This window comes from Mesoplodon densirostris, chromosome 3, assembly GCF_025265405.1.
Source record: "Mesoplodon densirostris isolate mMesDen1 chromosome 3, mMesDen1 primary haplotype, whole genome shotgun sequence".
NCBI classification, from domain to species: Eukaryota; Metazoa; Chordata; class Mammalia; order Artiodactyla; family Ziphiidae; genus Mesoplodon; species Mesoplodon densirostris.
Window position 1 is genome coordinate 100441019 of NC_082663.1, and position 27651 is coordinate 100468669.

The window sequence follows — 27651 nt, forward strand, 5'->3', positions numbered from 1 at the left end:
ACTCCTGTGTATCCGGCCCTCTTGCATTGTTGTAGTCTCTGGTAACGCTGCACATTCTAGTAGAGGAAGACACACACTAAACAAAAATACAATAAATATATAATACCTGAGCTGGTGGTAAGTATATAAGGGTTGCCAGACTAAGCGAAGAAAAATACAGGGCACCCAGTTAAATTTCAGTTTCAGATAAACCCAGAATAATTTTGTAGTGTAAGCATTCCCATGCAGTATTTGGTCTTACTTATTTTTAGTGTAAGTATGGCCCATACAAATATGGTACATACTGATACTGAAAAATTACTTGTTGTTTATCTGGAATTAAAATTGAACTGGATAGCCCATATTTTATCTAGCAACCCTGACATGGGTTAGTGAGACTGTGGTTTACTGTGGTTTGTACAAAGCGGGTCTGGCATTACTCAAGAATGTGTTACAAGTGTGGTGTGTATGACACGTGACTGGTTCTTATAGAGGTATTTAGCGATGGCTGAAGTTAGCTGTGTTTGTGCGAGAGTTGAGGAGATACATATATATATAGTGTGTGTGTGTGTGTGTGTCCTATATATATAGTGTGTGTGTCTATGTACATATCTCATCTCCAGCGTTTGGTGTTGGAGGAGAGGATTGTGATACAGGTGGGTTGTATGAGAACGTAGTACAGGAGGGATGCGTGTATATACCTCCATGTGCTGTGTGTGGTTTAATACGGAAGTTATATGTGGGGTGTGTGATATTTTTGCTGTATCAGAGTGTCCATGGGTGTATGAGTTACTGTCTCATAAAACACCCCTAACAAGAGTTCTGTATACACTCTTACGTACACCGAGTGTCAGCCAGGTCCAGGCAGGGTGACAAGAACTGTACCACGCAGAGTTTATATCTGATAAGCACTCTACCCCCATTCATCCTGCTCTTCTCTGCACTACCCCCTCCCCCCCCCCCCACAGGAACATAGAGAAAAATATTCTGAATGGTCAGGGGCAGTCATTGCCTTCCCCAGCCTGTCCCAGCCACTGCCTGAAAATCTGCCTGCTGTCTAGAGCTCCATTCCCAGGGCCCATCCTACAGTCTCCAGGGCCCTGGGCCTGGTAGGAGCTACTGGGCTCTAATCTGGGGCAGAGACCTCTAGCTGGATCTCTGGGGTGACCACCCCCTCCCAGGGCAAGCTACTCGCCTACATTTAATGCACACAGGCACCACGTGGCCCGTGGCTCTCAGAGCTCCCGGCAGGACCCTGAGGACATTTCTCACCCTTGCCCACGCGGTCTCAGTCTCTGGAAAGCCCTTCCCTTCCCTTGGTCTCCTTTGGGAAATTGTTCCTGTTGAAGGAATAAAACCTCCTTGCTTTCAATATGACACCATCCCTAGGCAAACAATCGTCTTTCGAACTGCATTCCACTTGTCAAGATATTTTTCAACAGGGTCTTCAACTCATGGGGCTTCTCTTTCCACTTTGGTAAAAGAGGCCAAGCAAGTCATGGGTCTCTCTCAGCATCCTTGCATCCTTCACATCCCCCACCTCATGACCCCAGGGAAAGATCCAAGAGAATAAGAGAGAAATCGGGGACTGAGAAAAGCTGCACCTCTAGGTCTGTGCAAGCAGGATGCAGCCTGCTGTGAGTCCGACAAAGCTCCAGGCCCGGCAGCCCCAGGAGAGAGTCCTCAGAGCAGCGGAGCTGACCTCCCATCTCCCAGGGGGCATCTGGCCGTTCTGTGCCGTCTCACACCACAGGGACGCTCCGGATGGATACGGCAGCATCAGTGAGACAAGGTCTCTCGCTCCCTGCTTCACAGGTGACACGTTCTCAGTTTCCCGCTTCCTAGAGAAGGTTCAGTTTGGCAGAAACCCATGTGCCCGAGACAAGTTGCCCCCCACATACCTCCTCCCTTCTCGGCAGTTTCCTGGGACTCTTCATTTTCCAGATGTTTCCTCTTTTGTCGCCGTTTCATGGTACCAACTAGAAGTCTCCCTTAGAAGATGCCTCAAGAGATGTCCAACTCCTCCTCTTCGCTACAGGTTGGCCCTTGTTGGCTCTTGGGCAATCCGTTGAAATGATTCAATACAAATCAAAATAGTCAAGTCTCCTAAATGGCTGAAAACCTTGTACCACTTAGTGAACCAGCAGTGCTGCCTAGTGCTCACCAGGGCTGTTAAGTTTGCAAGGTTGCCAGGCGCACAGCAGGATTCTGTGACCTCAGTGATGACATCAGAGCATTCTGTTGACCTAGGTTCAGCACAGTCTCTGCAATAGCACAGGCCCCGTTTTCAAGAACAATTCCTGTTTCCCAGCTGAACCTTTCCCATGAAAGGGAAAGGTTCATACCACATCTATTATAAATTGTATCATACCATATCTATTATAAAATGAACATTTTGACTGGAGATCTTTTAATGTCTTATATAGAGATTTAATATGAATATTTTAAATGGTCTCCAGTTTCCCTGTGGATTATTGACATTTTAAACTCTGCGCTTCAATTTTCCCTCAATACCTGTAATTTTGTCACGGCTATTTCTGTACTTAAAGATGAGAAACTATATAATTGATTTCTTCATTTTTTCCCATCTCTTTCCAAGGTACTGAATTTGATTGTATCTTACGAATGAGTGAAAAATGCTAGTCCTTGAGTCAGGACATTGGGCCCTTTACCAAGTAACTCAACCTGTCTGGGCTATAGCTTCTGTCTGTGCGATCGAGAGGCTTGGCCTAGCTGACTTTTCAAATGCTGTGTTTCTTTGATTCACTCTCACGTACTGATCTACTACTTAAGAAGAGGGCCTGTTCTCATAAAGTAAGAACAGGCGTGTTTTAATCCTTGGGTTGGGCGGAGTTTAAGTGGTCGTACTCAGTTTGTTAATTATATTTACTTTTACGTATGCTTAGCTCTAAATAATTTATATGGCTCTTGTGACTAGTTTTAGATCTTCTTTTTTTCTTATTTTCTTTTACAGTTTCTAATTTATTATCGCCAGTGTAGAGGAGCCTGATTGATTTTTAAAATGTATTGATCTTGTATGTGTGTGCCTTGTTGAACCGTCTTATTAGTTCCTGCTAGTTTATCTGTGGGTTCTTTTGGGTTTCCTAGATAAATGAACATATTAAATGTAAATAATGTGTTCTTTGGATAAAGTTTATATTCTTGCCTCTATATATATAGAAGCAATATGTTGAATTGATTTAAATATTTAAATACTTACATACCTGTTATCATAATCTAAAATTCTTTATCTTATTTTCTTTCAATCAATATTATCTTTTCAAGATTTATCCACATCAGTCCATATAGATCTAGGTCTTTGATTTTTGACTGTTTGATATTATTTCATCACATGCGTATAGCATCATTTATTTTCCATTCAAGCATTATTGGACAATTGGAGTGTTTCCCTCCCTTCTCTAGAACAAACAACGTTTCCTAGAATATCCCTGAAGATGTCTGACAGTCGAGAAGGGCCAGGCTGCCCGAAGGATTCCTACTTGCCTTTAGCCACCTTCCAACAGGCCATCTCCAGCCAGCAATTGAAGTATAGCTGAAATGAAAATTCCCCAAATGTGGAGATGTTAGGAGATTCCTAGAAGGTGGGAGGTTCATGATAGGCATCCTGCTGGGATCCCAGGGGAGTCTGAGCTGGCCTGAAGCTCATCTTCCTCCTCCACCTCTCAAGAGAAATGTGGAGGAAAGAAGACTTCAAAACCTGTGAGTAGGCAGAGGGAGAGAGATTGGGGGCCGAAGCTGCAACTGAGGTCTTGGAGTGGGCTGTGAGGACGCAGAGCCTCTAGAGAGCCAGGCTCTGCCTTCTGAGCACTTCTCCCCTAAGGCTGCTCATCATTCAGGTGATACCAGCCATATAGAGCCGACTCGGCCCACACTGTCACAGAAAGCCTTATCAGAATCTCTTCCTCTTCCTACACTCTTGAGTCTGTTACTTGGTTATTGCCTTTGGTGCTCCACTGATGTGAAACACAGTCGCCAGGGGATGGAGGACACTAGTGACCCATCTTGCTCTGTGGCCTCAGTCCACAGCTTGAGGGTAAGGGAAGAGGCCAAATGAAGGTCAAGAAGGAAAGATGGAGTTTGAAGAGAAGACCTGAGTTAAGGGTGTCTTCTCAAGTCTTGATGAATGAAATGTAGCTCCAGAACCTGAAGTCCTGCTTGTTCTCAAGGCTGACCACGGGGCTGGGTGCACTCAGTGAAGGAACCGTATACACTTAGTATTTCCTTGCTTGCTCACACTTGCCCTCCTCTGATACACACTCTGCAAGACTGATCTTCCCCTGAAACAACTTTCCACCTGCCACTGTCATCTCATGAACATTTGCTTCCCCTTCCTAGTGTCCCCCTAGAATGCCATTGCAGCCAATTCATAATTTGATAATCATGCTGCTTACCATATTCTCAGCAACTTCTGATAAATTTTATTCTCTTTATTCCATAGTCTTCACAGATCAGTAATCTTCCTTAACTTCCTAGGTGCAGGTTAACCCATTTGGAAACATTTCTTTTTCTTTCTCTTCTTTGGCAAATCCTTTCTATGTTTTAAGGTCTTTTTCTTGTCTCTCTACCATCCTGCCTTCCTGAACTTCTTTTTTTTTCCGTTTAAGTAACCTTTCAATCTCCTTCCCCAATTTCCTCATAAACATTGAGAGCTTATTCCTCACACGTTAGACAGCCGTTTATGAATGGCCAGGCATAATGGACTCAGAATGAGTTGGCACCCCCGAGGTACCTGTCTTGCTAGGGAGCCACAGGTGAAGGGCTGGCTGCTGGACACATGTTTGCATGGAGTCAGGCTGAGTGGCCTCGGGGTGTTTGCTCTGCACTTGTGTGTGTTTCTCGCTAGTTCGTTTCCTCACCAGCCACCTCTGACCTCCCTCCATCCAGCCCAGGGAATCCTTCTCATCACAGGGGTAGGATGTTTGTCTCGTTTTCCATCACATCCTTTCCCCAAAGTTTGGTTGTGAGTTGTTCCCATTCCAAAGACCTTTCCTCTTTGAAGAGAAAAGAGAAAATCTTTTCTCTCCTTTTCTCTCACTTCACTTCTGCTCTATTATCTCCTCCGTCCAGAATGGCCCCCTGACTCAAATGGGTGTAGATCCGAAGATGGCAAGAAATGCCAGCAAGTCTGAAATAATAATACGGATGTATCAGGAGAACTTGAAAACCTTTATCCCGCCACATTCAAAAAAATGGCACTTCCAGTGTATTCAGAGTCTCAGTATAGAAACACAAATGATGTAGAAATTGAATGACACTCAAGTTTTTCTTTCCTCCTTTCCTGATTTATTCTAATCCTCAAAGTTAACATGATGAACTATTCGTTATGTAAACTTTCAGACATTTTCTACGCATGCACACTTTTCTTTTTTTCACATAAGAGTGTGTACTAGGTCACTTGCAACATGCTGTGATGCTGTGATTCACTGTCTCCCACCGAGTCATCCACTGATAAAGTAATCTGTTTCATGGAGAAATATTTCCAGTAGCTAATAGCCAATGTCTGTGGAGTGCTTACTCTGTGTCGGTTTCTTCTAACTACTTTACAGATAATTTGTACAACATACCCATGGACTAGGTACAATTATAACTCCCAAGGGACAGAAAAGGGCAGATAAGTACAAATAAATACAGAGGCCAAGTGACTTGCCCAAGACACTGGAGCAAATCAAAATCCATGCCTCTGTAATCATTTTGCTCTATTGCCTCTGTCTGGGAGGCTTGATGATTTGGCAACTAAAACCTTAAATACCATGTTCCATTTTTGTATCTCTGACAAAAGCGTGGGGCTGTGATACGGGGTAACTAACCTGACTACTTTTGAAAACCCTTATGCACCTGGATGAAAGTAAGCCAGGGACTGTAAGCTATATATTTAAGATTTCCTACCAACTTTTAAAAATAGCTTCTTGAATGCAATTTATGTAATGTCAAGGCTAGGATGTAGTCCAAATAGTAACAGAAAAATGGAGATATGTAGAAAAATACTTAAAGTTGACAAGTATTGGGAGTGTAGTATTTTTGGGGCCAGCGTGTAGACCACAGGACAACTTGCTGTTTCCATCCCAAAGGGAAGAGCTCTGTATTGCAACTGCCAAGGTCCCTGGGGCAGCAGGTGTGCTCACTGCTTAGTAAAGAAGCATCCTCCGTTTGATAGAATCATATGGGAGCCTTACATTTGGTTAGCAGGTTCTACCTTCTTGATGTAATAATATTTTCAGGGTGTGGGAGGGTATCAAGCTCTGAAAATACCCTTGGAGAGATTTGCTTATTAAGTTTGGCTTTTTCAATCTCCCTAATACTGCTTTACTAAACACCAGGCGGTTCCCTTCACTTTTCAGAAGCATGTTGTTTTTCCCTTGTCGAATGAACTTCCAAATACTTTTGGATGAGCTATTAAGTTTGGAAAAAAATAAACATCTCTTTAAAATAAGGAAGATGATAACAATGACAAGTACAAAAGGCTCTAAAATGGAGAATATACTCCGTTATAGCCAATTAATGTGAGTGGGAAGCTCGTGCGCACTGTCCAGGACATAGAAATAAAAGCTGAGGATGCTCTGAGGCATCTCTTGGATCTCTATAAGACTCCATCATTTCTGATGAGTAGGGTTGACAGATAAAATATAGGCTGTTCAGTTAAATATGAATGTCAGAAAAACAACGAGTATATTTTGAAGATAAGTATGCCCCAAATAGTACATAGGATCTACTTATACTAAAAGTGATGACTTACTATTCATGTGAAGTTCAAGTTTAACTGGGTATCCTGTATTTTTATTTAGTAAATCTGACAGCCCCACTGATGATCCACAATGGAGGCAGTTCAGGAGCGGTACATGCTGGCTCTCGGACAGTCAGAAATGGCTTCAGCAGATCCAGGTACGGTATGAAATTCTTTTTGGATGTAGCTCAGAAGCCATGGCCAGCCCTTGACTGCAAATACTGCCTCAGGTTTCCCTGAGGTGGGGTAAACCGTCCTCTTAATGGCCTTTTGGTAAGTCTGGAAGACCATATCCAAGGGGAGCCCCAAAGTCAGTTTCATCCTCACAACCATGTTTCCAATTCCTGGAATTGGCTGCATGTGACTCACAAGAGATGAGGAGGTTTGTGAGAATTGGGAGTGTCATAGCTTGAACCCTTTGTAGGTAAAGTTTTGGTATTCTGAGAGTTTTAACAGGAGCAATGTGAAAGACTCCAGGTCGCCAGGTAGATAGAAATAATCCTGTTCTACTTCTGTGTATGTGACAAGTCTCTAATAGTTCACAGAGCAAATATCTGGTCTTAGAAAGACTGATCCAAGCTTGGATGTTTCTGGTGACAAGGCAAGGTCGGGAGTTTCAAGTTCACCTTTTATGGTTGAGGAGACAACAAAGTTGTCAGAAGGGCAATCATGGAGGAGACGTTGGCTTCATCCATTGTGCAGGCTTGTATATTTGGTTCTATGTAGATTGTGTTTCAAAGGTGGAGCTTGTTTACAATTACGAACATTCTCTGACGTGCTTTTTGGACCTTCATTCCCAGAGCGAGAGCAGTGCCGAGGCTCTAGAAATGCCATGGATATTCTGAGCTGTCAGTGGCATTTCCCAGGTACTGTTCCCTTGGTGCTGCTCCTTGAAATGTCCAAAGGGATTATCATCTGTTTTGTGGCCGGTCCTAGCATTGTGAAAGGAAGCTGCTGCACCGGGCTCAGAGGATTTCGGCTGCGGTGGGAGGAGTAGTAGTAGTACGACTATAAATTGTATCACAGCATATCTATTCCATCTTGAGAGTGGGGTTGGGGGGTTATGAAGGGGGACTTTTATTGTACTTTTATACATTGTCCCCTTATACATATCCCGCCACATTCAAAAAAATGGCACTTCCAGTGTATTCAGAGTCTCGGTGTAGAAACACAAATGATGTAGAAATTGAATGACACTCAAGTTTTTCTTTCCTCCTTTCCTGATTTATTCTAATCCTCAAAGTTAACATGATGAACTATTCGTTATGTAAACTTTCAGACATTTTCTACGCATGCACACTTTTCTTTTTTTCACATAAGAGTGTGAACTAGGTCACTTTCAACATGCTGTGATGCTGTGATTCACTGTCTCCCACCGAGTCATCCACTGATAAAGTAATCTGTTTCATGGAGAAATATGTCCAATAGCTAATAGCCAATGTCTGTGGAGTGCTTACTCTGTGTCAGTTCCTTGTAACTACTTTACAGATCTTTTGTACAACGTATCCATGGACCAGGTACAATTATAACCCCCAAGTGACAGATAAGTGTAGACAAGTAGAAATAAATACAGTGGCCAAGACACTGGGAAGGGCTTCCAGTGGAGCCTGAACCTCGACATGCATCAGTAGGTCCACACAGGAGAGAAACCATACAAGTGTGGGGAGTGTGGGAAGCACTTCAGTCAGGCCTCAAGTCTTCAGCTTCATCAGAGCATCCACACTGGAGAGAAGCCGTACCGATGTGATGTGTGTGGTAAAGTCTTTAGTCGGTCTTCAGAGCTTCAGTATCACAGGCGAGTTCATACAGGGGAGAAACCTTACCAGTGTGAGACGTGTGGTGAAAGCTTCAGTTGGCGCTCCAATCTTATAAGTCATCACAAAATGCATACTGGGGATACATTTTATGAAAGCAGCGACTGTGGTAAGAACATCAAGGAACTGTCAGAGGAAAGAAGTTCTACAAAATGATGTTTTCAAAAAACTCACGTGCAACGTGCATTCTTGCAAGCGTCAGGTCTCATAGGAGAGAAAGTATTTTAAATTAGTTGGTGTTGAAGCAGTAGCTAAACAGATCCTAGTGTTCAGCAGACCACACAGCAGAGATCCCTTCTGAGTGGTGCAGTAAGGGCTGCATTCAGAACTTTGACATTTATCAGATGTCACTTAGGAGATAGCACTTAGAAAGGAAAAGAGTTTGGTCTGGGCTTTAACAAAAGTGTAAGGATGAGCTAGTCAAAATTGATGTCCATGAGAATGTGTGCTCCATGAGGGCAGGGACTTGGCTGCTGAATCTACACAACCTTATCATTGACTAGTGCTTTTAGGTGTGCTCAGTACGTGTGTTTTAAATAAACCAAAAGGGGGAAATGTATAATATATGAAAGTTGTATCCAGATGGGGAAACCTGCAAAATAAAATCAATTCAGGACATGAACTTTTGTTGAAATACTGAAAACCACTGCAGAAAACCAATCTGCAATATATATTTTTTAAATTTATTTTTGGCTGTGTTGGGTCTTTATTGCTGCACGCAGGCTTTCTCTAGTTGCAGTGAGTGGGGGCTACTCTTCATTGCAGTGTGTGGGCTTCTCATTGCAGTGGCTTCTCTTTGTGGAGCACGGGCTCTAGGTGTGCAGGCTTCAGTAGTTGTGGCACGCGGCTGAGTTGCTGTGCAGCATGTGGGATCTTCCTGGACCAGGGCTCAAACCCGTGTCCCCTGCATTGGCAGGCAGATTCTTAACCACTACGCCACCAGGGAAGGGAAGCCCCCCCAATCTTCAATATTAATATGCTATTAGCCTATCGCAACTGGCTCCTTGCCTCCCGCATCCTCTGTTCTCAAGTTGGGTGGTTATTTGAGACCCCGTCTAGTTTTCCAAGGACTGTGTTCAGTAGAAATTGAACTATCTTGTGATTTTTTTTTTCTGATGGTACAGAGTGAAAAAACATGATTAACTTTGCAACAACAGTAACTGCATAGTATACAATTGATTTTTTTGTCTGTCAATATTAAGGCAGGGTTTACTGTAACACTTTGAAAGTGTCACAAAAATTGTTTGTCCCTAGAAAAAAAAATTTTTAGTTGACCTTGAACTTACTGATTTCTAATTCTCTGCATTTTCATCCAGACTTTGAAATGTTTGCCTTCTAATTATTGTAGCATTTCTTCTAAACTTCTCAGGTAGGGGCTATGCCATATTCTCCCCCCACATCCATGAGGCAAATACCCAGAAAACTTGTAGGAATTTGATAAAATTATCCAATGTATTATTGAGACAAGACTGACACTTATGTGCTTTTCCCTATTGGTTGCAGTGAAGCATGGTTTCAGGAAAGGAGTATATATATCAGAATATATTAGATCTCTTTGATTTAGAAATCATATAATTGGAAGTTATTGAGTATGAGATTAAAATACCAAAAAGATGAACACCACATCAATGATGTCACTAAATTTTTTAATGGAAATTAGTGTACAGCTGTAAGAATTTGAGTTTTGATAGATTCCTCTATTAATCTGAAGCCGGTAAAATGATGACAGGGACTTCCTTCCCTGATGACAGAGGAACCACGGATATGGAAGTCTGACCATAAGTTATTTATACAGATCTGTCTATCCATCCATCCATCCGTCCACCCATCTGGAGAGAGAGAGAGGGAGTGAGTGCACGTGCTAGGTATTTACAGAAGTAGATATGGAAGCGTGAGGATATACAAACACACACGTGTATGTGATGTATATAAGCACATATATCCATGTTTCTATTTCAGGGCTGGAGCAAGGAAAGTGTAGAATGATCCTGGAGAAAATTTACTGTGCCAGAAAGTAGCAAAGAGTGGTGGGACGTGTAAAAAGATCCAGCTTGAAGAGACTCACACTGGGTAAATCTGAGCAATTTGACCATAAAATAAATAATTATCATACAGAATATGAATAAAAAAAGAGGAAGGGAGGGAAGGAAGGGCTCTCATAATAGAATGCCAAACCATAAATATATAGAAGGAATGATGTAATGTAAAAATCATTATTTACAACCATCATAGTAATGATAGGTTCTGGCAAGAGTAATCAATGAATTATAAAACTACTGGTTGAAAGTTTACAAGGAGCAGGATGCTACAAAACCCAAAATATCTCTCCACAAAGTATTAATCACAACAAGAAATACAGTAGGTGTAAATTTGGTGAACACTACCTTAGCCAAGAGATGAACATTATCAATAACAGAACAAACAAACGTTTTAGATCTCTGGGGTATGATATCCTGAGAAGGACGCAACGTTGCTTCAGTATTATTACTGACAGAAATAAACAACCAGATCTTATCACAAGGAAGCATCCACGTTGAGAGTCTCCTGTTTCACAGTTATGACCACAGGGAGCATAACTGGCCAAAGGTCCCAGCTGCTGCTCTTAAATCCATCACCACATTTGCCTGGAGGCCGGCCTTGCCCCTGATTGCTCCTAGTCAGCACAGCAGGGATCCTAAGGCAGGCCATTTCTTGGAGACCAGGATTCCTCTGTCCAGTGACCTTTTTTCAAGGACTCTGACAGCCTTGAAGGATTTTACGTAGATTACAAGGCAGTCTCGGATGATTTACCAAATCTTTCTTCCAAATCTTCACTCAGGGTCAGACTTGCACTATGAGCTGATAGTTCTGCCAGCCTTCCAGAGCTCCCTGCCATTTTCTCTCTGATGTTTCCCCTAATGAAATATTTGTTCATTAAAGTCTTTCTCAGCACTTTGCCGTCTAGTTCTTGGAGGACCAGGACAAACCCCAAACCCTAGAAGCATCCCTTTTTGGCTCTTTCCAGTAACCTTCCTTTCCATATGGTAGCCACTAATTTGTAATGGTGTAGATTCACTTAGCCTATTTTGTACTTTATATAAATGGAGTCATGTAATAGGTGCTATTTTGTGTTGGCTTCATTTGCTCCACAGTATATCCATGACATTTATCCATATTGTTGGGAGTGGATACCTTTGATTCATTTTCATTGGTGGATATTATTGCAGTGTGTAAACATATCAAAATCTATTTATTAACCCCATTATTGGTGGGTATTGGGTACTTCCCCATTCTTGGCTATCACAGTTAGTGGTGATGTGAGCAATCTAGAATGTGCCTTGTGCACTTGTTTGAGGGATATTTCTATGGGTGGAACCAAAGGGTTATAGGGTATATGTTCAACTTTGGTAGATACAGTTGACCCTTGAAGAATGCATGGGCATGAGGGATGCACCTGAGTCTTTTATTCCATAGATGTTTTTAAAATATCTCTCACTTTTGGCCCAAGAGTGCTGCGTTTGGATTTACAGTGTTTCTTAACTTTAAAATAGTCCAATTTTTCAATTTTTTCTTTCACAGTTGGTGATTTTTTTGGTCTTAAGAAATTCTTCCTACTCCAGGGCAAAAAGGCTGTTATCTTACGTTTCTTTCCTAAAGCATCATTGTTTACTTTTCAAATTTAAGTCTGCAGATCTTCTGGAATTTATATTTTTATATCCTATGCAGTAATGATTAATATTTTTCCCATATGGATATCCAGCTGACTGAGAACCAATAGTTGACCCTTGGACAACATGGGTTTAAACTACACAAGTGCACTTATACGAGGATTTTTTTTTAATAGTAAATACTGCACTACTACACGATCCAAGGTTGGTTCAATCCTCAGATGCAGAATTGCCGATTATGGAGAAACCATGTACGTACAGAGGACTGGCTATAAGTTATACTTGGATTTTCAACTTAGCAGCGGGTTGGCACCCCTAACCCCCTTGAACCCTAGTTCAAGGATCAACTGTATTAACAAGAGTTCTTTCCCCTCTCTGCTGCAGTGTTTTCTTTTCTTTCTTTTTTCTTTTGGCTGTGCTGCGTGGCTTGCAGGATCTCAGTTCCCTGACCAGGGATTGAACCACGGTCACCACAGTGAAAGCGCCAAATCCTTACCACTAGACCACCAGGGAACTCCCTGCAGTGTTTTCTTTTTACACGTTGTTATAATGTCTGTTTCAACATGGATTTTGATGTCTATTATCTTGTCTATCCTTGAGCAAACACCAGACTATCTTATATTGTAGATTTATAGTAAGATTGAATGTGACTAATATCTTTCTTTTCATTCTTCTTTCAGATTGTCCCAGCTCTTCTTTTATTTTTTATTTTTATGTTTTTTTAGATGTTGGGGGTAGGAGTTTATTTATTTATTTTTGCTGTGTTGGGTCTTCGTTTCTGTGCGAGGGCTTTCTTTAGTTGTGGCAAGCGGGGGCCACTCTTCAGCGTGGTGCATGGGCCTCACTATCACGGCCTCTTGTTGGGGAGCACAGGCTCCAGACACACAGGCTCAGTATGTGGCTCTCGGGCCTAGTTGCTCCGTGGCATGTGGGATCTTCCCAGACCAGGGCTCAAACCCGTGTCCCCTGCATTAGCAGGCAGATTCTCAACCACTGCGCCACCAGGGAAGCCCCCAGCTCTTCTTATAGCTCTTTGCTTTCCCACATAATATTTGTAAACATCTCATCAATTTCCAAGGGGAAAAATGCTGATGTTTTTATTGGGGTTTGATTGAGCCTATAGATCATTTTGAGGATTACTGATATCTTTGTAATATTGAATCTTCAAGCCATGAATATCACTATTTTTAAGAATTTCTCTTGGAGAAAAATAAAAGTGGATCCCATGTAATAAAATGTACATAAATAGACTCCAAAATATTTAAAGGACCTACATGTGAAAGATAAGTCTAGAAAGTTAATTTTTAAAAGGTAGAAATATATTTTTTCACCTGAGGAGTTTCAGAAGCACAGATATTAAGAAATTATTGGTTTATTATCTTATAATTAAAGATTCCTATTCCATGAAGAACACAATAGAAAAATTTTAGAAACACGTGCCCAATTAGGAAAGGATACTTGTAATTGGTAAAACTGAAAAGGTATTAATAATCAGAATATGTAATAGAAATGAGGAAGAAAAAGATAGCATCCACATTAGAAAATGGGGCAAAAGTTTTAAGTAGACATTTATAAATGAAGCTACCAAGCATTTGAAAAAAAGATCAAACCTATTAGAAATCAGAGAAATTTAACTAAAACAAGATACCACTATACATTTAATACACTAGCAAAACGGTGATGAGTCGTCCAAATGAAGGTAAGTGGTTGCACAAAAACCTGACGTGCAACTCTTTGGTAATCTGGACTGGTGTAGCCATTCAGGAAGTCAATCTGGCTATATTATTAAAGTATACACATTTGCTATGAAATAACTTCACTCGGGTATGTACTCCAAAGAAATTCTCAGATACGTCTATAAACAAATGTAAGAAGATGTTTATTTTATTATCATTGGCATGGCAGTTGGAAGAGTACAGGTAAAATGTGGGTGCAGAAAATGGAACTCTATGAAACAAATTAGATGGATGGGTGAATGTTTTTTTTGTTTGTTTGTTTTTCTGCGGTACGTGGGCCTCTCACTGTTGTGGCCTCTCCCGCTGCGGAGCACAGGCTCCGGACGTGCAGGCTCAGCAGCCATGGCTCACGGGCCCAGCCGCTCCACGGCATGTGGGATTTTCCCAGACTGGGGCATGAACCCGCGTCCCCTGCATCGGCAGGCAGACTCTCAACCACTGTGCCACCAGGGAAGCCCGGATGGGTGAATCTTAAAAATATACTCCTGAATGAAGGAAATAAACACCAGAATGAATTTTATGACACAATATTATTTATATAAATTGAAAATATACACAAGTGCACATTTTGCACAAGAACACACCCAAAAGAAAACACATCAAACAAATTAGAATGGTAGCTTACGGGGTAGAGAAGGGAGTGGAGGGTGCCATAGGGAACAGGAGGTGAATAAATAAAACTTAATCATGTTACCGTATTTCATCATGCTATATCCAAGATTTCACTTTACTTGTAGTGGAAAGAAATCCTGTGTGCTATGTTGGCTTAAGTCAGGAATAGTTCTTGGAGGATATTTTCCTGAAAGAATTTGGAACAAATTTTTGAAAAAATCTTTGTTTATACTATGGATGATCTTTTTTTGTTTGTTTTGTTTGTTTCTTTAATTTCTGTTTTGTGGGTGTGTGTGGGATCTACTTTATTTTGTATTTCATTAACCTGATCTTATATTTTTCCATCTGCCTTCTTCAGTTTTATCATTCATTTATTAACTTCCTGAAATGGATGTTTTCTGAATCAATTTTCAACTTCCTTTCTACTTTATTTTGTTTTGTTTTGTTTTTGTTTTCCTTGCTGTACGCGGGCCTCTCACTGTTGTGGCCTCTCCCGTTGCGGAGCACAGGCTCCGGACGCGCAGGCTCGGCGGCCATGGCTCACGGGCCCAGCCGCTCCGCGGCATGTGGGATCTTCCCGGACCAGGGCACGAACCCGTGTCCCCTGCATCGGCAGGCGGACTCTCAACCACTGCGCCACCAGGGAAGCCCCCCTTTCTACTTTAATATATGCTTTTAAGGCTCAACATTTCCCTCTATGTATGTGTTCCAATCTCCAGATCCAATTATGAATTTGAATGTTTCTCTTCATGGTTCTGTCAATTTTTGCTTTATAAAGTATCAGCTGAAGTTATTAGTGTCTGATAATTTGAAACTTTTATGACTGTGAAGTGTCCCTCCGTATGTCAAGTAATGCTTTTTTCTTCCCCTTAAAGTTCACTTGGTCAAATAGCAATGTCACAGATTTTATAATTACAGAAATAACTTGAGACCTAGGATGTTGATGTCTGTCTCTAGAAAGGATTTTCCCTTGCTTTTGCACGGGTTGTAAGATGCTAACAAAACACGTTCACCTTTACACAATTTCAGGGAATGAGGTGTTTTGGCGTTTGGCTTCAGTCCCTGCCAAAGAAAGCCCAGTTTCCTTCTCCCCTTATTCCAATGGTGAAACTCTTTGGGGTTTACCAGGAAGCCTTCGTGGCTGGTAATGCTTTTCTGTCGCTTAGCCTCTTGAAGACGTCCAAGATTCTACTGAGTTTGTACGCCTTTCAATGAACAGAATCTACACTCTTCTGAGGCCTACACAGTAGAACGGCAAGACTGCCTGAGACCTTCTCGGGGATTCCGGAAAGTGAAAACCAGAGTGAAAACATGTGGTCCAGCGCTCGTGCCGGTAGACACCCCGGCACCCACCCTTGCATTCTGGGACATGTAGTCCAGAGCTCGTAAACTCGTGTCGTCCCATATACTGCAGCTACAGTAAGGCCTCGCTGTAAAGGTTTACCCGCGGAATTCTGGGAAATGTGGTCCAGGAGTTCCGGATTAGTCGCAGGCACTTCCGCCCCAGGAGGACACGTAGCAGCCATGTTTTGCTTGCTGACGGTGTTTCAGGTCCGCTCTTCACGACCCATTCAAGCTTCCCCGACATGCGCCTGGGGCCAACCTTTGCAGACCTTTCATTTGGGGAGAAAGAGGAGGAGCGGCTAAAAGCGGAGGTTTGAGGGCCTGGAGTGGTGATGTACGTCCCGCGGGCGGAGCTTCTTTGCGTTTGGTAACGTACCCGGGATGGGGTGGGCTCAGGTCGTGCCTCCTGGGGTTTGAGGGTCTCCCCGGTTTTCTTCACCCCTAACCTGACCCCGTCCCCCACCTATGAGCTAGCCCTACCGCTTCATACGGCGTCACACTGGGTGAGTTGCTTAACTCCTCTGTGCCTCCGTTGCTGTTCGGTAAAAGGGGGGAAAAGGAATGCCTTGTTAGTAGAGTGTTGTGAGAAGAAACGAGATAGCACAAGTAAAAGGTCTACAACTGCCTGATACATTGTTGGTATTAATACTACGCTAATTCGGGAGGACCCATTTCGCAGCGGGATTCTGTGAGCCCAGGAAGCTGAATTGTCCTGGACTCCTGGCCTGTTTTGGAAGGAGAGGACTTCTAGCTGGTACGGGGGCGGAAGCGGGTGCGGTATGAATTAGTGGGGATGGAAACACAGCCCTGGTATTTCACAGTCTCCTTTCCTTCCCCAGCCCTGGCTTCTCAAAAAGCACTGCACGGAGGAAGAGGCAACAGAGCCCCACGTGAGTAGGACTTGGCGTTGTTCTACTTAAGGTATTCCTATAAATTGTAGAACGTATGGGACATGGGTAACGATGATAACTGAGCCTTGGTCACTAATTTCCATTCTAAAAGCTTTATGCAAATGAACACATTTCCATCAGGCAGTGGCTCTGTGAATTGGTACTGCTGTTTTCTCTACTTTAAGGATGAGGAGCTGGGGGCAGGGAACACAACCCTGTTGGCCCATCCTCACCCAGATGGTAGGAGGCAGAGCTGGGGTTGGGACCCAGGCAGTTTGAGTCCAGCACCTGAGTTTGCTAATCCCTTTGGTATATTCTCTTTGAGCATAGGGTACTGGCTAGAATCATATCATGAAAGTAGGTTGGGACTTAATTGTGGGGACCTTGAGAGCAAGGTTTAGGCTGTTTTATGAGTTTTTAAGATAGTTTTCTCAACTGGGTCATTTATTTTATTTCAAATAATATGTATATCATAGAAGTAGCATAATCATTATGGAAAAATGCAGATATATACATAAAGAAAAATTTTAATGATCTATAACTTTAGGATGTAAAGATAACAGTTGTTAATGTTTTAGTGCCTTTTTGTCTGGTTACTCTTTGTGTATGTTTCTGTGTAGTGGAGGCTGTTTTTTGTGGGACTGATGTTACACTGCAGTGCTACTCAAATTGTGGTCCACAAACCAGCGGCATTGGCATCACTTGGATAGAAATGCCCAGCCTTGAGCCCCATTCGAGACCTTCTGATTTATAATTTCTGCGTAGGGGGCCCAGGAGGCTGCATTCCAACAAGATCCCGCAGTAATTCACATGCACGTGAAAATTCGAGAAGCTCAAGAGAGGGTCTTTTCTGGAAACTGAGGCCGAGGAAATTGACCCTGCTGGATGTCACAGATAAAACTGAGCTGGATTCACCAAAGCCCTACTTAGTCCAATGATTTTATTCCCCCACTAATTATTGTCAACTGTCAGGGCCCCTTTCAGAATCCTGAATTGAGCAGAAGACAGCTAGCAAGTGTAGAGTCAAAATGGAGGTCGTTAGAAGTTGTGAAGATATATCTCTCCCAACCTTTGGGGAGTGGAATCATTGCCATCTTTTGTACTAGATCGAACCCGGGCCCCCTGCATTGGGAATGTGGAGTCTTATCCACTGCACCACCAGGGAAGTCTCCCATTTATTTCTTAAACTTTCCTATATTTATAATGATATAATTACAATTCAGATTCCTGTCTGTTTTCATTTGAATTAGGTATGGACTGTCAAACTATTTTTTATTGTTGTTGCAGAATCCTGGCTTTTATTAGGTCTCTACCTCTGTGCATAATTGTCAAAAGGGTACTTCCTGTTTAAAAAGAAACTTAACGTATTTTTATACCTTTTGTAAAAAGTTGTCCATGTCAATTTAAATATTATTGTTGCAGTCACAAAATCTTTAGGAAGACAAGCAGAGATTTTCAGAAGTCTAAAGACTCTCACATAACAGGGCAACAACGTATGACCTCCACGTGTCTGACAGTCTTCTGTTGGTAGAAATCACATCTCTAAGGATAATTTCTAACCAAAATATCATCTGCTTTACCGCAGTTGCTAAGAAATAAGAAACCCTGACAGTGGTGTTCTCAGAGCCTCCTACCTTAGGACGATCTCACGAGGTGGATGCCCGTGTTCTCCCCCACTGGCAGAGGACAGAACTGAGGCGAAGAGATGTGAATAATTTGCCCAGGGTGACACTGCTAGTGAATGGCGTAGCCTGATCACAGCCCATGCATATTGACTCCAAAACCTACTCTGACTTACATGGTCTCTGTTTACACCATACCCAGAATAAGAATGACCCCTGTGGAAGCTGCAGGCACACTGTGAGGGGGCCACTGTGTATGGCTGGGCAGGTCATTCCTCACACAGCCACTGAGGGGGTTCACGGGGGCATCTGGTATCTGCGTGGGGCTCTGCTCATCAAGCATAATCAGCTGTAGCCACCCCGAGGACTGGGAGCCTTGGTAATTCACAATGAGCACCACGTGGGTTAGTGACTTCTTTTTCTTTAAACCAGTTTCCATTGACTTCTTCTTTCCCTGTCTGTCTTGCCAGGACTCTGCACTTCCCCAGAAGGAGAGAGAAAATGAGCACATTCCAGGTGAGTAGAGCTTGCCTTTCTTGCTGTTAAAAACGCCATTTTTGTACTCAGATTGGACACAGGTTTTCCTCTTTTTTTTTTCTTTTTCTTTTTTTTTTTGATTGGAGTATAGTTGATTTACAATGTATTAATTTCAGGTGTACAGTAAAGTGATTCAGTTATACATATATATACATATATTTTCAGATTCTTTTCCCTTATAGGTTATTACAAAATATTGGGTATAGTTCCATATGGGTTTTCTCTTTCAAGGAGAGTCTAAGCATATGAGGACCTGAGTGTGCCATGTGTGCTTTTTTAAAAATTCCTGTTAAATTTAATTGGTTTCGGTTTTAATTTTTGTTTTATTTCATCATTTTTTTATTTTACAAGTAAAAGAAAAATTAAGGGAAATGAAGGACATCTTCCAGTCTACTGCTTACCTGCTTACAAATTAGCTGCTTTTATATTTCTGTAATCTCTTCATCATATGTATTCATGGATGTGTATTTGTATTTATAACATAGATACAGTTTTAAATTGTTTTTTTCATTTAATACTAGCTAACATTCACTTTTAATTGCTTTATCATGTTCCTGCAAACTTATGCACCTATTTTTTTCCCCCCCCGGTATGCGGGCCTCTCACTGTTGTGGCCTCTCCCGTTGCGGGGCACAGGCTCCGGACGCGCAGGCTCAGCGGCCATGGCTCACGGGCCCAGCTGCTCCGCGGCATGTGGGATCTTCCCGGACCGGGGCATGAACCCGTGTCCCCTGCATCGGCAGGCGGACTCTCAACCACTGCGCCACCGGGGAAGCCCTGCACCTATTTTTTAAACTATTCTTTATTCACAGACATTTAGTTGAAAGACTTCTCCTGTTTTAGGAGCACTACAGTGACAGTGTTCCTGATTTAACCTTTTTCTCAAAATATCTGTTCTGAAGAATATTGCCCCTTTTTGCCCTTAACATTGTAGGTTTAGGTATTCAGAATTTAAGAGGTATGTTTTATATGTGGTGCCTTGGATGTTTTTTGGTAGAATATCCAAATACGGCAGAGCACAGCAGGATCAAACGGCTGCTTCACGCAGAAAAAATAATGTATTGTTAGAAGTTTTCTCACGACCAGAGTTAGATTCAGTCTTCCCCATCTTGAGTCAGACCCTTTGTGTATTTTATTTACTGGTTTGTTTCTTTTTCCATCTTATATTTTTTTCTAATCAGAGTAATACATGACCTTAGTTTAAAAAGTCCAGTGGTACTTAAAGCACTTGTCACTGCATAGACAGCTCAGAACAATCGTATAAAGAGGTGCTTGGTTTCATCTTTGTTTTAAATATAAAGAATAGGGGTTGTGAAAAAAGGAGGAACCAACTCAGACTCACCCAGAAAACCAAGGGTCTGGAGTCAGAGTATCGCATTCAAGCGAAAGACAGAAACGGGGAAAGAGAGAGTTTTCATTCAGAGACCTGGCATGGCCTTTTGGTTAATTTCCACCTATAACACTCCTTCTCAGCTGGTTCCCACCTCAATGAGAAAGCAGGTGCCATCAAATACTGCCAGGACTAAATTGGTAACTGTTTCTGGGGCACTTGGCAATAATAATTAAACAGTGAAAGCTTTTTAGTTCAGGATCCAGTGGTTAGAATTCTAGGGAGTTTACTTATGGTTGTCTGAGAGCCCCAGGTAAACACACAAAGCTTTCTCTTTCATAGCTGCACGTCCGGTGAGGCTGAGGAAAGTCAGTGTGTGGCATTGGCAGGATGGAAGGAGGGGGTGCTGGGAAGTCTGCACACCTCACAGGAGCCGGAGCAACTTCCCATCCTCCTCGTCTCCTCGGGGCTGCCCCTCTTCCACTGGCCACTGGGTATAAGATTGAGGTGGTGTTGTTTGTCGTAGGAGGCGGTGACCTTCAAGGACGTGGCCGTGGCCTTCACAGAGGAGGAGCTGGGGCTGCTGGACTCGGCCCAGAGGAAGCTGTACCAGGATGTGATGGTGGAAAACTTCCGGAACCTGGTCTCAGTGGGTGAGGACAGCTTTTCTCTGCGCGTGTCTTTGTGACCCTGGTGTTTCAAGGCTTTGGGCCTCTTGAGGTGGTTCCCTGAGTTTGGGGACCAGACTTTTGCAATTCCTGTGGGACACGAGAGGATGTCTCTGGTCTTTCTAAACAGTGTGTTTCAGGTCCTTTTCAATTATTTTGTAAAAGAACTGTAAATTGACAGTATCTTGCTGTACCTTGTGTATTCTTTTTCAGATTTCCCTCCCTGCCATTAGTGGATTATAAAGCCAATTTATTGAGCCCTACGTGTGATTTTTTGTTTGTTTGTTTGTTTGTTTGTTTGTTTTCTTTTTGCGGTATGCGGGCCTCTCACTGTTGTGGCCTCTCCCGTTGCGGAGCACAGGCTCCGGATGCGCAGGCCCAGCGGCCATGGCTCACGGGCCCAGCCGCTCCACGGCATATGGGATCCTCCCAGACCGGGGCACGAACCCGTATCCCCTGCATCGGCAGGCGGACTCTTAACCACTGCGCCACCAGGGAGGCCCCTTACGTGTGATTTTTTAATGAAATAAAATAGTATAGAAAATACCAGAGTTTCTTAGGAAGAGTACAACACATTGCAGCAGAAACTCTGGGCGATGGCATGAGTGGTGTGAGAGCCAGTGGGAACAGATTTCATGAAAAGAGACATTGGTTAGATATAGGTCATTCAAGCTTCGTTTTAGTAATGTATACTTTTCTACCTGTGTATCTAGGTTGTGAAATAAATGCTGTTTCTTCAGTGGGTCGTGATACGAAGTTTGAAAAACACAGCTTTCAATACCTTGAATATGCAGTTGGAACTCAAATTTCTAGTAAACTTTAGCTCTAGCCCGTTCATGTTAACTTGTGACTTTGCATGTTCTCATTCTTCAAACGAGATACAAAACATACAGAAAGAGAAGAGAGGCTTTGGTTGATGAATTCAGCAACCCAGATAGAAATTTAGGTGAGAACCAAGCAGTCGTGAGTTCCTGTGGTTAGCTCTCTATCTGATTTGCTTCTCACCAGCCCTGTGCTGTCCATCACCTGGTCCCAGTTGGAAATCTCTTTCCAGGATTATTGCATAGTCTTTGTACTGGTCACCTGTTGCCACCCTTCTCCTCCCACAGTTTGTTCTTTAGGTGGCAAAGTGATCTTTTGTAACTTTAAGTCAGGTTATGTTGTTGTTTCAAAATTCTCTTGTGGCTTCTTTTACTTAGAATAAAAACCACTGAAAGTGGCTTCTAGAGCCTTCTGTGGGCTGCTGTTCGTTCTCCACCACCTCCCTGAATACATCACCTCTCCTCCCTCTTACCCTATCTTTTCCAGACCTGCAAAGGATGCTTCTGCCACAGAGCCTTTTCCTTGTCCTTCTCTCTGCCTGGAATACTCTTTCACCTGTAATCTTTTAGGCCTCTACTTCTTTCAGTCAGTCACCTTAAAGATGAGGGGGTGGCTGTCCTCTGACCACCCTATGGAAAATACAGTCCTCTCTTTCTTACTCTCTCTGCCCTGCCTTGTTTTGTCTCTAAGCGTTTCACTCATGTACATTTTGTTCACCTGTTTCTCACCTCTTTCTTCCACTGGAGGGTAATCCAGGAGTGCAGGAGGAATTCGGTCTGTTACATGTTTATTGCTCAGTAGCCTCAGTGCTTAGCATAGTCTTGGTACATGACAGGAACTCTTAAATATTTCTTGAATAAACGAATGAGTTAATGGATAGAGAAATTAGCCTTCCATGAAAATAGCTAGTAGGCGGTGAACAAATCCGAGTGAATAAGGGATATTGCTAAATGTTTTTTTGTCTTCAAATGAATTCCTAGCCTAATTCTAACTTCTCAGGTGCCCATGATGTGTGTATGTGTGTGTTTGCCTTTCTGTACAAGTTGGCCCTCGTCAACTTGCACAAAAAATATGTATAGAACCTGTAATTATAACCAAACTGAGTAAAATGCTTTCCCTGTGACTTTCCTTGAGCTCTTAGTAGCAGAGCAAATTCATTTGGGGAGGAAATACTGTTTTGAATGAGGATTCTTATGTCTACTTCTTAGGTAACCCTCCCATAGAAGGAAAGAAATTTCTATTTCCTTATCCCTTATACCAGGGGAGAACAGGTCTCAGAAAACAGCCAGCTGGTGAGTTAGCCTTTCCCTTAAAAGATTTGCCCCGCTGCGTCCGATTTGCCTCCTCCAAAGCCCACCTCACTAATAAGAAATCGATCTTTGTTAGCTCCACAAACATTTTGTGTGTGTGTGTGTGCATTTGTATGTATCTTGTAGAAGGCATTTTAGATAATGTCACCTTGAGTGCTTTGATCATTCTTTAATAGTTTCTAGTCTGTTTCTTCTCAATACTTATCACAGGCTATGGAATTTATTCCCAGCTCACTCATAAACCCCATTCTTCACTTTGGAACTCATTCTTGTTAAAGACCAATGTACCTGTGTCCAAAAATTTTCCATGCTGTTTTTAAAGAGACAGCATTCTTCCCTAGCCTCTAAATTTTGACTCCTGCTTGGCAGGGGGAGTGGAGGAACATATTAGGCAGCACAAATGCCTCAGAAGGATCCAGTGCACAGGTCTTCATGCTTTTTTTTAACCCCACTGATTCTTAGAACCTTTTTTAAAATTAATTAATTTTTGGTTGCGTTGGGTCTTCGTTGCTGCATATGGGCTTTTCTCTAGTTGTGGTGAGTGGGAGCAGCTCACTGCTTCGTTGCGGTGCGCAGGCTTCTCATTGCAGTGGCTTCTCTTGTTTCAGAGCACGGTCTCTAGGAACGCGGGCTTCAGTAGTTGCGGCACGTGGGCTCAGTAGTTGTGGCTCACGGGCTTAGTTGCTCTGCGGCATGTGGGATCTTTCCGGACCAGGGCTCGAACCTGTGTCCCCTGCACTGGCAGGCAGATTATTAACCGCTGTGCCACCGGGGAAGTCCCGGTTTTTAGCCCCTTTCATATTCTCCTCAGCACTAACCCCCTTGGTGTGCTGCCGCCTCGGGTGCAGCCTTTCAACTTAAGCAAAACTGTACTTTCCAGTCCTTTTCCTGTATCTGATACCTGACTTGTAAAAGCTGTTTCGCGTCTCTGACTTGGTTCAAACTTAACCTGGGATTCAGAATTGTAGAGAATCCTAGAAATCAAACTGAGTTCACCTGTGCATGCATTTCTTGAGCCCTGACTAACTGCTAGGCACTGTTAAAGCTGTGAGCACAGCAAAATGCTTGTCTTTATTGATACTGTATTATGGTAGGAATGACATGTAATTTTTTTTTTTTTTTTTTTTTTTTTGTGGTACGCGGGCCTCTCACTGTTGTGGCCTCTCCCGTTGCGGAGCACAGGCTCCGGACGCACAGGCTCAGCAGCCATTGCTCACGGGCCCAGCCGCTCCGTGGCATGTGGGATCTTCCCAGACCGGGGCACGAACCCGTGTCCCCTGCATCAGCAGGCGGACTCTCAACCACTGCGCCACCAGGGAAGCCCAGACATGTAATTTTTGAAAGATGATTTAAATAGTATGTCAGAGTAGTCATTTGGTTTTAAATGGGTTTCATTAATGCTAAGTATTTGGGAGTTTAACAGACCATCTCTTGGTTTCTGTGAGTATATAAACCAGAGAACTTGATTTGTCGTGCGAAAGATAAGCTGAACCATCCTGAGGTTCATTAAAGTCTCATACTGTGTCTTAAGTGTAAAATCTTGAATCTTTGAACAAAGCTTTCACGTGTCCACATCTCTGAATTCTCTGTCCTTCTAGAAGAAAACAATCAAAGTGAGTTGAGGGCCGTTCAAGACAGAGGATCACGTGAAGAGCTTTCCTGCTGGCAAATCGGGCAACAAATGGCAAATGACTTAACCAGATGCCAAGACTCCATGATAAATAGTTGTCAGTTCCACAAACAAGGTGATTCCCCCTGCCAGATTGGGGCAGGACTCTATTCAAATTTCTGAAGATGAGAACCGTATATTAAATGATAAAGCAGGTGATCCCAGTAGTACTGGAAATCCAAGGTTTGCAACTTTGAGAGCCCAGGATTCTTGGAGGAAAACTTCATTGACTGAGTCACAGAATTATCAGAATAGACACCAGCAAATTTCCATGAAAAATAAACTGTGTCAGTGTAAAGAGGATGTTGACACCATCAGTTGGATTTCACATCACCTTGATGCTCATGGAGTACACAAGGGTCAAAAATCTTACGGCTACAGTGATTATAGAAAAGATAGCACGAGGGTTTCAACACTGGATCAGAATACTATGATTCACACAGGACAAAAACCTTACCAGTGTAATGAATGTAAAGAAACCTTCACCGATCTCTCCATCTTTGATCTTCACCAGCAATTACACTCAAAAGAGAAGTCTCATACGTGCAGTGAGTGTGGAAAAGGCTTCCGTTACAGCTCGGTTCTTCATATTCATCAGAGAGTTCACGTGGGAGGAAAACACAGTGAGTGTGATGAGTGTGGCGAGGAGTTCAGTCAGAGCTCACAGCTGCAGACTCCTCAGAAAGTCCACACTGTAGAGAAACCATTCAAATGTGGGGAATGTGGGAAAGGCTTCAGTCGTAGGTCAGCACTTACTATTCATTGTAAAGTCCACACGGGAGAGAAACCTTATAATTGTGAGGAGTGTGGGAGGGCCTTCAGTCAGGCCTCTCACCTTCAGGACCATCAGAGAGTCCACACTGGGGAGAAACCATTCAAATGTGACACATGTGATAAGAGCTTCAGTCGGAATTCACACCTTCAGTCCCATCAGAGAGTCCATACGGCAGAGAAACCATACAAATGTGAGGAGTGTGGGAAGGGCTTCATTTGTAGCTCAAATCTATACATTCATCAGAGGGTCCACATAGGAGAAAAACCCTACAAATGTGAGGAATGTGGGAAAGGCTTTAGTCGGCCTTCAAGTCTTCAGGCCCATCAGGGAGTCCACACTGGAGAGAAATCATACATATGTAATGTGTGTGGGAAAGGCTTTAGTCGGCCTTCAAGTCTTCAGGCCCATCAGGGAGTCCACACTGGAGAGAAATCATACATATGTAATGTGTGTGGTAAAGGCTTTACTCTGAGTTCAAACCTTCAGGCACATCAAAGAGTCCATACAGGAGAGAAACCATACAAATGTAATGAGTGTGGGAAGAGCTTCAGGAGGAACTCCCATTATCAAGTTCATCTGGTTGTCCACACAGGGGAGAAGCCCTATAAATGTGAGGTATGTGGGAAGGGCTTCAGTCAGAGTTCATATCTTCAAATCCATCAGAAGGCCCACAGTGTAGAGAAACCTTACAAGTGTGAGGAGTGTGGGCAGGGCTTCCATCAGAGTTCACGACTTCAGATCCACCAGCTGATCCATACCGGTGAGAAACCATACAGATGTGAAGAGTGTGGGAAGGGATTCAGTCGTAGAGCAGATCTTAAAATTCATTGCAGAATCCACACCGGAGAGAAACGGTATAATTGTGAGGAGTGTGGGAAAGTCTTCAGGCAGGCCTCAAATCTTCTGGCCCATGAGAGAGTCCAGAGCAGAGAAAAACCATTCAAATGTGAAGAGTGTGGGAAGAGCTTTGGTCGGAGTTCACACCTTCAAGCCCATCAAAAAGTCCACACTGGAGAAAAGCCATACAAATGTGAGGAGTGTGGGAAGGGCTTCAAGTGGAGCCTGAACCTCGCCATGCATCAGAGGGTCCACACAGGAGAGAAACCATATAAGTGTGGGGAGTGTGGGAAGCACTTCATTCAGGCCTCAGGTCTTCAGCTTCATCAAAGCGTCCACACTGGAGAGAAGCCGTACAGATGTGACAGATGCAGTAAGGTCTTCAGTCGGTCTTCACAGCTACAGTCTCATCAAAGAGTGCACACAGGGGAGAAGCCTTACAAGTGTGAGACCTGTGGTAAGAGCTTCAGTTGGCGCTCCAATCTAACAGTTCATCACAGAATCCATGCTGCTGATAAATCCTATAAAAGTGATAGGAGTGGTAAGACCATCAGAGAGCCCACACACGAAAAAAGTTCCATAAAATGATTAAAACAAAAACAAAAACAACTCAGGTGTCATGTGAATTCTTCCAGTCATCAAGTTCAAAAGAAAAAAAAATCATTTGTTTCATTAAAGTCGGTGTTTCAGCCATAGCTCAACATGTCCCAGTAGTCAGGAGGCCACACGGCAGAGAACTCTGGTAAATGGTGTAGTAAGTTTGAACTTTGACCTCTATTAAATGTTAGGGGAGAAGCCTTAGTGTGAGTTTTAGCAGGCCTTGTACAAAAGTATGATGAACATGGCAAAATTTATGCCCATTACAACGTAAATTCCACGAATGCAGCGACGTTTGTTCTGAATCTACAGTCTGAACATTGTCAGCTACTTTGTAGGTGCTCGATATTTGTTCAGTTAATGAATGAGGAAAAACTTTTTGAAAATTATGTTGCAGTCCCCTCCAGAATTTCATAAAAATTTGTATTCAGAGCAGTTAACCTAAATCTGGCCTTAAAAGTAATTCAGGGAGACAAAAATTTGAAGTGTTAGAAAACCACTCAGTATTGCAATTTGTAATATTAATGTGGCATCGTCCTGTTATGATTAGCTCCATTTGTCTCCCCCCAGCCTCGCTTCAAGTTGGATCTTATCTTGGACTTTGTCTATCTAATATTCTGTGAATCTTAGACAGTACAAATTTGGTTATCTTTTGTGACAGTATAGACTTACTGAAAATGGATTGTTCATCTTGCAATACAGAAAACATACTGTTGACCC

At 42.8% G+C, this 27651-nt stretch overlaps 2 protein-coding genes across 2 annotated transcripts; both read left to right on the forward strand.

Moving 5' to 3' along the window:
* The first annotated feature begins 6812 nt into the window (after positions 1 to 6812).
* On the forward strand, positions 6813 to 8691 carry LOC132486810 (zinc finger protein 234-like). Its single transcript, XM_060094379.1, has 2 exons — positions 6813 to 6884; positions 8353 to 8691. The coding sequence occupies exons 1-2, from the start codon at positions 6813 to 6815 to the stop codon at positions 8689 to 8691; spliced, it is 411 nt and encodes a 136-aa protein (XP_059950362.1).
* A 7407-nt stretch (positions 8692 to 16098) lies between these two features.
* Positions 16099 to 27507, forward strand: LOC132486290 (zinc finger protein 226-like). The gene is given in 6 exon segments (XM_060093279.1): positions 16099 to 16241; positions 16714 to 16764; positions 18857 to 18902; positions 20780 to 20906; positions 24652 to 24820; positions 24822 to 27507. Coding segments are annotated over 6 exon segments (2529 nt in total). The 5' UTR covers positions 16099 to 16206; the 3' UTR covers positions 26923 to 27507.
* Positions 27508 to 27651: the final 144 nt, after the last annotated feature.

What these genes read in the sequence shown, in the direction of transcription:
- LOC132486810 (XM_060094379.1), top strand. Translation starts at nt 6,813, where the DNA reads ATGGAGGCAGTTCAGGAGCGGTACATGCTGGCTCTCGGACAGTCAGAA. An exon ending in CTTCAGCAGATCCAGGTACG is followed by an intron (nt 6,885 to 8,352) that starts GTATGAAATTCT and finishes ATGCATCAGTAG; the next exon opens with GTCCACACAGGAGAGAAACC.